At 45.0% G+C, this 12336-nt stretch overlaps 1 protein-coding gene and 1 pseudogene across 1 annotated transcript in view; both read left to right on the top strand.

Annotated features, from left to right (window-relative positions):
* Pole2 (DNA polymerase epsilon 2, accessory subunit) overlaps window positions 1–12336 on the top strand; it is a 27440-nt gene continuing 15104 nt past the window's right edge. The window contains exons 1-8 of the mRNA XM_005343136.2: window positions 1–84; window positions 1777–1877; window positions 4083–4158; window positions 4718–4795; window positions 5213–5306; window positions 6778–6852; window positions 10326–10409; window positions 10937–10993. Of these exons, the coding sequence (XP_005343193.1) occupies window positions 17–84; window positions 1777–1877; window positions 4083–4158; window positions 4718–4795; window positions 5213–5306; window positions 6778–6852; window positions 10326–10409; window positions 10937–10993 (633 nt within the window). The 5' untranslated portion in view covers window positions 1–16. The remainder of the gene's footprint in view (window positions 85–1776; window positions 1878–4082; window positions 4159–4717; window positions 4796–5212; window positions 5307–6777; window positions 6853–10325; window positions 10410–10936; window positions 10994–12336) is intronic.
* Window positions 2700–3258, top strand: LOC101985745 (annotated as a pseudogene).

Genomic DNA, 12336 nt, shown 5'->3' with positions numbered 1-12336 from the left:
GCGCCAAATCGCGAACATGGCGCCGGAGCGGCTGCGGAGTCGCGCGGTCTCAGCTTTTAAGCTGCGCGGCTTGCTGCTTAGAGGGTGAGTCGTAAGGTAGCGTGTCCCTCCGCAGTGCCCCAGGCGCCCAGAGACCCTTAGAATATTTTGTTATAAAAGGAGAGGTCGGTCTTGTGCATTTGAGCGTGCAGATCCTCCCCGGGCTTCCGCGACACTCGCGCCCGGTGCAAATGTTACTTCCAGGCTGGGCGGAGCTTGCGCTGCGGGGGGCTCAAGAGAACCCGGGAAATGTGGCTTGAGGGCCTCAGATCAGCGGAGGTGCCTGTCTCTGCTGGGTGCAAATCGTTTCAGTGTTACTTCTGGAAGTTAAAGGGAGACAGGCCAAAAGAGCGGCCTGGGTAACTCCGTCTGCATGTCTGTTGGCGCAGACTGTGAGCCTCCCACCCATCTCGGTTTGGGATTCCCTTTATTGCCTGGACGATTAAAAACTGGATAAAATTTAAAGGTGTTTTAGGTATCTTTTTATTTTTATTTTCTAGATTTTCTAGTTTATATCTTGCCCAAAAGGCAGTGTGCCCAAATGCATTGTCTTTGCATTTTTATAATACAGTAAACGTTTTAAGTACCTGCTGAGCGCAGTATACAGTTTGAATGATCTTTTACATCTTTTAACTTTACCTTTTGCCTATTAGTGTCCAAGGGTCAACTTGGGTATATCCTGGGAGAAAATGATGGATTTAGTTGTTAATCTCTGATATTTGAAAAGAAAAATAATTCATCAGTTAACTCCTTTTACTATAAGCGAACTTTTATTAAGCTGTCAGAAGCTCATTGATTCAGTGAGACATATATTCACATCTCTTAGTTTCAAGGTACCATGCGTAGAATTAAACACCATAGAACTTTACTAAAGGAAGATGGTGTTAGTTACCTGTTGCCGTGAAACAGATTACCCTGAGGTTTAGAGACTAAAGCTGCACTCTTGTTTTAGCCAACGTTTTCTGTGGGCCAGGAATCCAGAAAAGACTTGAGTTGAGGTTTCGGCTTTGGTCTCATACACTCTGGTCAAGATAGGGTCATCTCCCATGTCCAGGGTATCCTGCTTATTTTTTTTAAAAAGGTATTTTAGCATGATCTGTTTACAAGGATATGTTGTTATTTTAATTGTTTGCTCTTTTTGGGGGGTGGTTAGAGACAAGGTTTCTCTATTTTTGGAGCCTGTCCTAGAACTCACTCCGTTAACCAGGTTCGCCTTGAACTCACAGAGATCTGCCTGTCTCTGCCCCTCAAGTGCTGGGATTAAAGACATGTACCACAGTCATCACCTGGCTTTGTTTGCTTATTTTTGAAGTTTCAAACCTTGATAGTTCAGGCTTTAGAGAGAGAACTGACTTTTCAGTTACATTGGCTTTTTATAAAGCTTGAATTTTATAAGATTTAAACAAAAGTCTGCTGGTACTACTACCACCAAACAAAGCAGTTCTATTAGCCAGTTGTGGTGGCACATGCCTTTAATTCTAACACTTTAGAGGCAGAGGTGGGTGGATTTTTGTGGGTTCAAGGCCAGCTCTGGTGTACAGAGCGAGTTCCAGGACACCCATGGCTACATAGAGAATCCCTGTCTCAAAAACAGCAACAATAAAAACAGTTTTCTTAGCCAGGAATCAAAGGATATAGTTTTGTTCAGAAACTGTAGGCAAAATGAGGACCGCTTGATGGGAGGAATGAATGGGCACTTTGTGAAACTCTTGGCCTGTTTTTTTCCTTCTTTCCCAGGGAAGCCACTAAGTATCTCACTGAAGCCCTTCAGTCTGTCACCGAGTCAGAGCTTGAAGAGACCCTAGAAAAGATCATCGATGCAGTTGAGAAGCAGCCCTGTAAGTCACATTTTCTGATAATGCTTAAGTTGCTGTAGCTTCGTGTCCTCAGATCTATATTGAAATGGAAATTGAGGCTCCGTTTATTAAGATATTCCAGAGTTCTGCAATACACACATTGCAGTATCTTTTCCCAAAGGCTTAGTTCAGTTGTGACCTCGGGGTATTCTATTCCTTAATGGCCCTTTTGTAGTTTGTAATCCCTGGGGAGGTGGGATTGCCATGGTCTCTTTTCTATATTTAACTCGTAAATCTGATCTTGTCCTTTAAAGGATTATATTATTACTATTATTTTGTATGTGTGTGCGTACACACGTGTGTGTGTGTGTGTGTGTGTGTGTGTGTGCGTGTACACCTATGCCTCAGTATGTATGTGGAAGTCAGAGGACAACTTTGGAGTGGGTTCTTTCATTCTACCATGTGGATCTGAGGATCAAACTGAGGCATCAGAGTTCTGTGCCAAGGGCCTTTATGTACTGAATCATGTCGCTGACCCTGATCTGATCCTTAATGGTCACTTATTTCTCTCTTCACACCTGTGACTGTCTTATTAAGTCAGATACTCCTAAATGTTTGCAGGGGTGAGTGGGGGTAGACAAAAGTGAGAAGGCTTAACTTGCCTGGTGTGCTGGTTAAGCACTTCATCTGCTATTGCAGGCAGCAGCCTGAAAAGAAGGAATGTTCCAATGTTTTTACTGCCCACAGGACAGGAATTGTAGCCTTCTCTCGTCTTTCTCCATCACATCTTCAAAGGCAGGATTTCCGCACATTCTGTGTCTTAGTGAAGGTTTCTATTGCTATGAAAAGATACTGTGGGTCCCGGACCCTGCAGCCGCCGCGATGTTGATGCCCAAGAAGAACCGGATTGCCATCTATGAGCCCCTTTTTAAGGAAGGAGTGATGGTTGCCAAGAAGGATGTCCATATGCCCAAACACCCCGAGCTGGCAGACAAGAACGTGCCCAACCTTCATGTCATGAAGGCCATGCAGTCTCTGAAGTCTCGAGGCTATGTGAAGGAGCAGTTTGCCTGGAGACACTTCTATTGGTACCTTACGAATGAGGGCATCCAGTATCTCCGCGATTATCTCCACCTTCCTCCGGAGATCGTGCCTGCCACCCTGCGCCGCAGCCGTCCCGAAACTGGCAGGCCTCGGCCCAAAGGGCCAGAGGGTGAGCGCCCGGCAAGATTCACAAGAGGGGAGGCGGACAGAGACACCTACAGAAGGAGTGCTGTGCCCCCTGGTGCTGACAAGAAAGCCGAGGCCGGGGCTGGCTCAGCCACCGAGTTCCAGTTTAGAGGAGGCTTTGGTCGTGGACGTGGTCAGCCACCACAGTGAGCTTGAAGACTGTTGTTTGCAATAAACTTTAAAGAAAAGTGAAAAAAAAAAAGAAAAGATACTGTGTCCACAGCAACTCTTACGAGGAAAACATCTAATTGAGGGGGCTCGCATACAGTTTCAGAGGTTCAGTCCATTATCATCATGACAAGGAGCATGGCAGCATGCAGGCAGATGTGGTGCTGGAGGTGTAGCTGAGAGTTCTACATCTTACTGGCAACAGGAAGTCAGCTGACTTACCGGGTAGTATCCTGAGCATAGGGAACCTCAAAGCCCGCCCCCACAGTGACGCACTTCCTCCAGCAAAGCTGCATCTCCTAATAGTGCCACTCCCTATGCGATTATGGGGGCCAATTACATTCAAAATAACAGTCTTCCTTTAGAAAACTCCTTTACAATAAACAGTTTAGGGAATCATGATGATTAATCATTGTATGTTAGTTTCTAATGGCATATTGTATTTTGGCTGAAAACAGTGATTAAGGGTGCCTGCTTTCTGATCAGGCCTAAGTTTGTGCTGCTTTCTAAACTGTTTTAGCTGTGTTCTTGGGCTGATACTCAAGGTTGCTCTACCATCAATAAGAAATGGGTACAATGGGGTTTTTTTGTGTGTGTGTGTGTGCCTCAAAGGTGTTGTGATTACTGCTGTGTGCTTCTGTATCTAGGGTCTCATGTAGCCCAGGCTGGCCTCAAGATTCTCTATGTAGCCCAGGATAGCCTTGAACTCATGTTGCTCTTGCTTCTAATACCCAACTGCTAACCTGTATGTTTTGTGACTTATGCCTTTACTAACCTTAGAAGGTGGGTGCTGTGACACCAGAGTTTTCAGCCTTGTTCTAAACTGTGACTTTGAACTTGCCATTTCAGTGTCATCAGACATGATCGAGCGGTCCGTGGTGGAAGCGGCCGTCCAGGAGTGCCGGCAGTCGGTCGATGAGACTATGTATGTGGGTCACATCGGCTCCTTCCTGCAGGAGCCTTACCAAGGGAAAACAGTGTGTGGTCAATAGTTCTACATTAGAAGCCATCGTTATTTGTTTCATTTTAAGTGAGCCCACATTATAAATTTGATTGCTAAATGATTTGTCTTTACTGTTTTTTTTTCTAGTGAGATTATAGTATTTGTTTATTACTGATGTGGTGTGTTCCCAGTCTGTTTCATAGTCTGTGCGTTATGAATGAATTAAATTGAACATCAAAAGTATAATTTACTGTTTGGTTTGTTTGAGACAGGTCTCATTATATGGCCTAGATTTTGCCTTCCTAGTGCAAGGATTATGGGGGGGGCACCATCACACCTGTGACTGTTGTATCTCTCGAAAGTAGTGGAATGTACAAGCTAAAAACTTTATCCTCTTATTTGTAACACTATAAAAAAATTGGTCATGGCTTGAAGAAAATATGCAGAGTATTATATGCAAAAAATTATGATGTGAAATACTACTATTTATAATTCTTGTGTTTTATTAAGTTTGATCTGTGTTTTATGGGTTGCTTTTTAGAGAGCATATTTTCAATATTATTGGAGCTTTTGATATTCCGCATTTTGTGTACAGTTCAGAAAGAAAAAAATTTCTCCCGTAAGTATACCACATATCGTTTGTTGATTTAATTTTTTAAAGATTTATTTATTTTACATGCACGAGTATTTTGTCATGAGTATATGAGTTTGACCACCTGTATGCCTGGTGCCCATGAATCTCAAAAGGGGGCACTGGATCTCCTGGAGCTGGAGTTACAGTTTTTAGCTTCCATACGGGTACTGGGAATTGAACTTAGGACCTCTGCAAGAGCAACAAGTGCTCTTATCCACTGGGCTATCTTTCTACTTGTTGATTAAGTGAATTTCAATTGTATAATTTTTCACAAAGTTTCATGTTTCACTTTTGATTGACCTTTGTGTTAATTTTTTATAACTATCATATATGTATATATATAGTTTATATATATGCACATATACACACATACATACTTAAATGGTATTCCTTTTCTTCTAGTCTATCAATGACAAATCACGCTGCGCCAACCTTATTTGGAACAGCACGAGATAAAGCTGAGCTGTATCGTGAACGGTATACTATCTTACACCAGGTAAGTTGGGAGTGGGGGATCTCTAGTAAATTGGGGAGAAAAAGAGCTTTGGAAAATCCCAAGGCTGTTTAAAGGATGCAATTTTGTAGATTAAAGCTGGTCATTCAAATCTGGGTTCCATAATTCCAGTATTTAAGATTGCAGAGGCAGGAGGATTGCTGCAAGTTTGAGGCCAGCCTGGTGTACACAGTGATTTCCAGACCACTGGGACTTTATAGTAGGACCCTGTCCCCAAACAACAGAGAAGGTCAATGTAGACTGTTCACAGGTTCTGTGGTTGACACCCCATGAGAACACAGGGATATGAAGTACATTTCCCTTTAGATGTTAGGGAGTGGCTAGCACTCAGTACCTGGTACTGAGATGTCAGACATTGTTTAGTGCTTTGCATGCACTTCCCCCTCATTTAGTTTAGTAATGTGACTCTGCTGTCACCAGTGGTTAATTTTGTTTGTAAGCCTGACTGAATTATTAAATGCTTAAGAATACAGCCGGATATGTTTGTGAGGGCAGCCCCTGAAGGATAAGGGAATTATCCTCCCACCCACTCCAGTGTGAGCTGTGCCATCCACTGGCCTAAAGACAAAGGAAAACAAGGAAGCAAGCCAAGCAGCTGAGCCCGGTGTTTCCCCTGCACCTCTCCATGGTTAGCATGGACTGTGGTTCTCAGCTGTGAGCCAAGTAAAGCCCTACCCCCCTAAGCTTCTTTTTATTGGATATTGGGTTGCAGCAGTGGATGACAGAATTAACTAATACAGAGCTTCCCACAGCCTTCTTCCTTTGGATACCCCAATTTCTTACCCTGAAGCGTCTTGGCTCACCCTCTTTTTATCCCTTCCGTATTCTCTCAGTTGGGTCTTGGGTCTCTTTGGCCTGGTGTATGGCCAGTGCTTACAGTACTGTGTTTATGGTGGTGTCGTAGTCAAGATTTCCATTGCTGTGAAGAGACACCGTGGCCACGGCAAACATTTCATTGTGGTGGCTTGCTTACAGTTGAGAGGTTCAGTCCATAATTGTCATGACGGGAAGCAAGGCAGCATGCAGGCAAACGCGGTGCTAGAGAGGTAGTTGAGATCTTGACTCACAGGCAACAGGAAGTGGTCTGAGACACTGGGCATGACTTGAGCATCTATGAGACCTCCCAGCGCATCTCCACTTACCTATTCTAACAAAGCCACGCCTCCTAATAGTGCCATTCTCTTTGGGGGCCTTTTCTTTCAACCACAGGTGACTTTTCTCTTTTTTGCTAGCTTCCAAGTTCAGGCTTTTAAATACTTTTTGTTTTAGAAACTGCCGTAGGGGTTGGGGATTTAGCTCAGTGGTAGAATTGCCTCGTGGGTACAAGGCCCTGGGTTTGCAGTGGGGGAATTGCTAGGTATTTGCATTAGGGGCAGTGTTTTGTTTTCAGAGTTTTAATGACTCTTTTAAATGTTTATTTCAGTAATTCATAGGGATCTCTCTTTTTTTACAGAGGACGCACAGACATGAATTATTCACTCCTCCGGTGATAGGCTCACACCCCGAGGAAAGCGGAAGCAAATTCCAGGTTTGAGCATTGTCTTAATTATTTAGGGGCTGTATATATTAATATGAGTACAATATTTATTGCTATGTTTTTTGTACACTTCTTTCTGTGTGTGTGCATGTGGAAGTCAGAGCAACTTGCAGGAGAGGTTCTTTATTCCACCACGTGTAACCTAGGCATGGAACCCAGGTCATTAGGCCTAGAGCCAGGTGCTTTTCCCTAGTCAGCCATCTTTTTTAATTTTTGCTTTAGACAAGGTCTCACTATGTACCCTGGCTGACCTGGCACTTGCTGTGTAGACAGGCTGGCCCCAGACCCACCCACCTCTGCCGCCCAATGCACCCAAAGGCATGCACCACCATGCCTGGTTAATTCCTTGGATTTTAAATGAAAATAAAGACATGTACCTGTTAAACTGGCTGTGGGCCTGGCTGCACGACTGCTGTTGGTAAGGGCCATGCCCAGTGCTGGGGGTCCCTAGCTCTTCAGTAGAAGTTCCTCATCTTTGGAGCAGGCATGGTACCGGGGGACCATCTATGTAGTTCCAGCCCTCAGACCAGCGCTTGTCCTCCCGTGCCCTGCGCTGGCTTCCCGACCAGCCTTTTGTTACCTTTTGTGTTCTCACTCAAAACGCTGACTGTCGCACATCCTCCTCTCGATCACCATACCTGTGACACTAAAATGTGTCATATCAGTTGTAAGGAAAACGTAGGTATCAAAGGACATTGGTTTCGGTACCCACCGCCCAGGTGTGCTGAAGAAGCCGTGCAGAATGAGTGAGAACACAGATACAGGGGTAACTTGAGTGGAGGAGAGCTGACCTGTATGCACCTTCCGCTGTTGTAGTTTGGAAGATGATTCCAAACAGCTCGGTCATTTTTGTTCAGCAGTAGGCGTGGCCTGGCCACTGTTTGTCTGTGGCTGTCTCTTCCTCTCCAGTGCTCGGAACCCTGCTTAGAAGTCCTTGCTTCTTCTGTCTGGGCCTTGCCAGCGTCCTGAGGGTCAGATGGATTTTGAAGAAGTCCAGCCTCTCCAGTGTTCCTTAGGTTCTCTGCCTTGGTAGATCAGTAGCCCTGGATGACGTTAAAGTCATGTTTGAGAGTGTGGTCATCGGGCCTGTGATCCTCGCCCTTGGAGGCAGGAGAGTGAGAGATTCAAGGTCACCCCCTTCATTCTCAGCTTGGTTGTGAGTTCGAAGCCAACTTGGGCTGCATGAGACTGTTTCAAAAAACCAAAAGTAATGTTCAGTGATGGCACACAAAGAGAAACCACTAATAGTTATTTGACAGTTTCTGCACTTAACCGTATCACAGCGTGATTTGTGTCGTTTTCGAAATCGACGCTACTTAAATTTCCGTACAATGTCTGTGTCACGTGTGTTAGGTTTCTGACGTCAGCTTGCGTGTCCACAGCCCAGAAGCAATGCTTTCTCTCCTCTTTGACGCTTGTGGCTCCATAATGTATTGCTCTTTTCAATCTTCCTGTTTAGTTCTGTGTTTGTGACGGTTTGTTTCCTATTTAAGCAACACTTAAGAACAAGCAGAACCCCAAGTAGGCTATTTATATAATCTGAGCGGAAAATTCCTTTTATCAACTACAAAAATAGTGTGTTTCATGCATATTTGGAGGGCTGGGGGTGGAGCTGAGTGATCGGACACTTGCCTAGTGTATCTAAAGCCCTGGGTTTGATTCTAAAAACAACAGTGTTTGTCATGCCTTTGTCCTGTGTTGCCTCATGTTGACGTTTTGAAATGGCATTCCAAACATCTACCATCAACCAAACCCAGGTCCTCTGCAAAACCAGTAACTATTCCTAATTGCTGAGCAATCTCACTAGTTCCCCAGACTCATTAAGTTTTAAGTCGTCTTCCTCAAACAATGAAAGTGGGCCAGGCACGATGGCACCTGCCATCCTGCCTCTCAAAGAGCTGAGGTGCAAGAGTTGAGAGTTTTAGCCTAGCTTTAGCAACATAGCCTGTCACGTCCCACCTCGTCCCGCAAGGAATGACGCGACCACCGGAGCTCTTCTCACTGCAGTTTATTCCAGGACCTTTATTCACTTTCTCACTTTTCCTCTCTCCCCGGGCAAACCTCTCCCAGCCCTTAAGTAGGCATGGGCTGCCAATCCCGGATTGCCAGGTGGGCACTGCCCATAGGCTCACGCATATGCAGACAGCTGATAATCATTGCGTTATCATAGCATAAGTCAGGTCTTAGCCATCTCAGGGGTTGATTATACATCTCCATCAGTTGTGATTCCATGCAGCTCGCTACAATAGCCATGACTCTGCCTTGAAAAGTAAAAACAGGGCTGGCGAGATGGCTCAGTGGGTAGAGGAGCTTGTCACCACCTTGCCCACCACAGTTCCATCCGTAGGACCTCCATGGCAGAAGGACAGACTCCCTTATAGTATCCCTGACTTCCACAAGCACACCACGCCACATTTCCTCTCTCCAGTATACAAATGTATGTAAGTGTAAAAAAATAATTGAAAACCATATAAATAAGTCTGTCAGTACGACTGAGCAGGTAAAGTCCTTGCTGTCAAGCCTGATGACCTGAACTTGATGCCTTGTGGTGAAGGAGAGAATGCCCTCAAGTTGTTCTCTGACCTTCACAGACTCCATGTGGATGTGTGCCCCTTGCCCCAGTATGAAAGTAATATGGTGTATGCTATGATTCCTGCCCTTGGGAGGCTATGCTATACAAGGAGTATCGGGCCAGCTAGGCCTATACTACAACAAAACAAGCCAGGAGGCGGTAGCACACACCTTTAATACTAGTACTCAGAAGGCAGAGGCAGCCTGATCTCCGAGTTTGAGGCCAACACAGAGAAACCCTTTCTTGAAAAACCAAACCAGACCAAAACAAACAGCAAAAACACAGTAAAACAAAAAATATTTACTGTCCACAGTGGTACATCATGAAGCTTTAGTCATTGATAACCATCTGAATAAATTATATTAGTCCTCTTTAGTGTGTGTTGTTTTGTTTTAAGATTGTGTATTTGGGACTGGAGAGATGGCTTAGAGGTTCAGAGCAGGGGGCAGCTCTTCCAGAGGTCCTGAGTTGAATTTCCAGTAGCCACATGGTAGCTCACAACCACCTGTGATGAGATCTGGTGCCCTCTTCTGGGCTGCAGGGACACATGCAGGCAGAACACTGTACACATAATGAACAAACAAAACGAGGTTTAAAAAAATAAATCAAAGATTGTGTGTTTGTAGCTGGATTGGTGCCGGATTCACTGTGATCCAGGCTGGCTTCAGACACATCTTTCCTTCTTAGATATGGATCCCCGTGTTTGACTTCTTTGGTTACATTTTTGGTCATTACACATTTGACGTTTTAGCTTTTTGTAGGACAAAACTTGCAGATTACTCTTCCTACTGTAAAGCAGCTGTATGTAGTAACCTTTACTCAGCATTTGCTTGTCCATAAGAAAATGAGACCATGCTTTTCATCGTTCAGGATTTATTCTCTTTTCTTTTAGCTTAAAACAATAGAAACTCTACTGGGCAGTACAAGCAAAGTCGGCGACGTGATTGTCCTTGGAATGATAACCCAGCTGAAAGAGGTAAGTTCAGACTGATGTGCTCCTTTTTACTTTTGGACTGGAGTTGGCCGTGCACTTTCATAAAAACCTAGCAACACAGTCTCCACAGGAAGCACAGAAATGAACCTTCTCACCTGTGTCAGCTCCTGCGACATTGGTGGGATAGACTGACCAGGTGTTCAATTTGCATAGCCTCCGGGTAGACCCCAAGTGACCCCTGCTTGAACTGGCTCTGGGTTTCTGAATGAGCCAGCTGCTGACCACATCCTGGTACCCTGGAGGTGCTGGTCATTCTCTTAGCTGAAGGCATCTGGGGAGACCTAATGGCAACCACCCAGGTTGTCCTTGTCAGCCTGTGGTCTGCAGCAGCTGTCCTTAGCACCCGTGAGTCTCCCGTAAGCGACTAGTGAGTCTGAGGTTGCCAAGAAACGAACGCAGGGGTGTGGGCTCGGTTTTAAGCCTACAGGATCCACTTCTCTCTCTTTCTCGTATGCTGTCGTATTCATTTTTACACCAATGTGAGTCTGTTTCGTTTCATTCTGTTTCAGGGGAAGTTTTTCCTGGAAGATCCTACTGGGACAGTACAGCTGGATCTTAGTAAAGCGATATCCTTAAAGAAAAAAAATTCTGACCATTTTTGGTGATACACGCCTTTAACCCCATCACTTGGGAGACAAAGGCAGGTGGATCTCTGAGTTTGAGGCCAGCCAGGTCTACAGAGCGAGTTCCAGGACAGCCAGAGCTGCACAGAGAAACCCTGTCTTAAAAAACCAAAACAGAAATTCTGAGTCAGGTGAAGTGGCATGTGCCTTGGATCCCAGCTCTCTGGAGATAGAGGCAGGTCAATCTCTGTGAGTTTAAGGTCTATATAGTGAGCTCCAGGCCAGCCAGAGCTACATAGGGAGACCCTGTTTCGGGGCTAATGAGTTGGTTCAGTGGTTAAGAGCCTCTGCCGCCGTAGGATCTGGATTAAGTAACCAGCACCCACATGGCAGTGCACAACCATCTGCAACTCCAGTTCCAAGGGATCTGCCGCCCTCTTCTGGTCTCCTCAGGCAACAGCATGCATATGATGTAGAGACATGCATGCAGGCAAAACACCCAAGCATATAACACAGAATAAAGTAATACGTTTTTGAAAATTTAAAAAGAAAACTCTGCTAGAGGCCTGGGAGTTTACCTCCTTGGGAGAGCACCTGCATAGCACCACAAACATATTAAATACAATTATTAAGCTATATGAACTGGGGAAATTGCTTTTATATCGTTCTCCAACTTCTCCCTTTGGGTTTCCACTGTGACTTACATGTGCTAGGAACATGGGAATGTAGACATACTCTTAGAGATTAAAATCCCTTAAGAATTTTTTTATTTATTATGTATACAATATTCTGTCTGTGTGTATGCTTGAAGGCCAGAAGAGGACACCAGACCTCATTTTAGACAGTTGTGAGTCATCATGTGGTTGCTGGGAATTGAACTCAGGACCTTTCGAAGAGCAGGCAGTGCTTTTAACCTCTGAGCCATTTCTCCAGCCCCGCCCTTAAGAAATTTATAGCATGCCGAGAATGACCTATACATCCGTGTGGAGTTTTTAGTTTGTTATTATTATTTAATTGAAAATTACATTTGGGTGTGTGTAATGTGTATCCATGTATATCATGGTGTGTATGTGGACATCACAGGACAACTTGCAGGGGTTTGTTCTCTCCTACCGCACGGGTGCTGAGTGCTGAACTCAGTCTTGCCAGTGCGTGTCTTTACCTGCTGAGCCATCTTGCCTTCCCGCAGTTTATTATTTAAAACTCTTTTCAGGGCCTGGCATGGGTGCTCACTTGAAATCCTAGCACTCCGGACCATGGTGGCGCACGCCTTTAATCCCAGCACTCGGGAGGCAGAGGCAGGCGGATCTCTGTGAGTTCGAGACCAGCCTGGTCTACAGAGCTAG

Source organism: Microtus ochrogaster, chromosome 1 (genome assembly GCF_000317375.1).
Source record: "Microtus ochrogaster isolate Prairie Vole_2 chromosome 1, MicOch1.0, whole genome shotgun sequence".
Classification (NCBI taxonomy): Eukaryota; Metazoa; Chordata; class Mammalia; order Rodentia; family Cricetidae; genus Microtus; species Microtus ochrogaster.
This window is presented reverse-complemented; position numbering and strand designations above follow the sequence as displayed.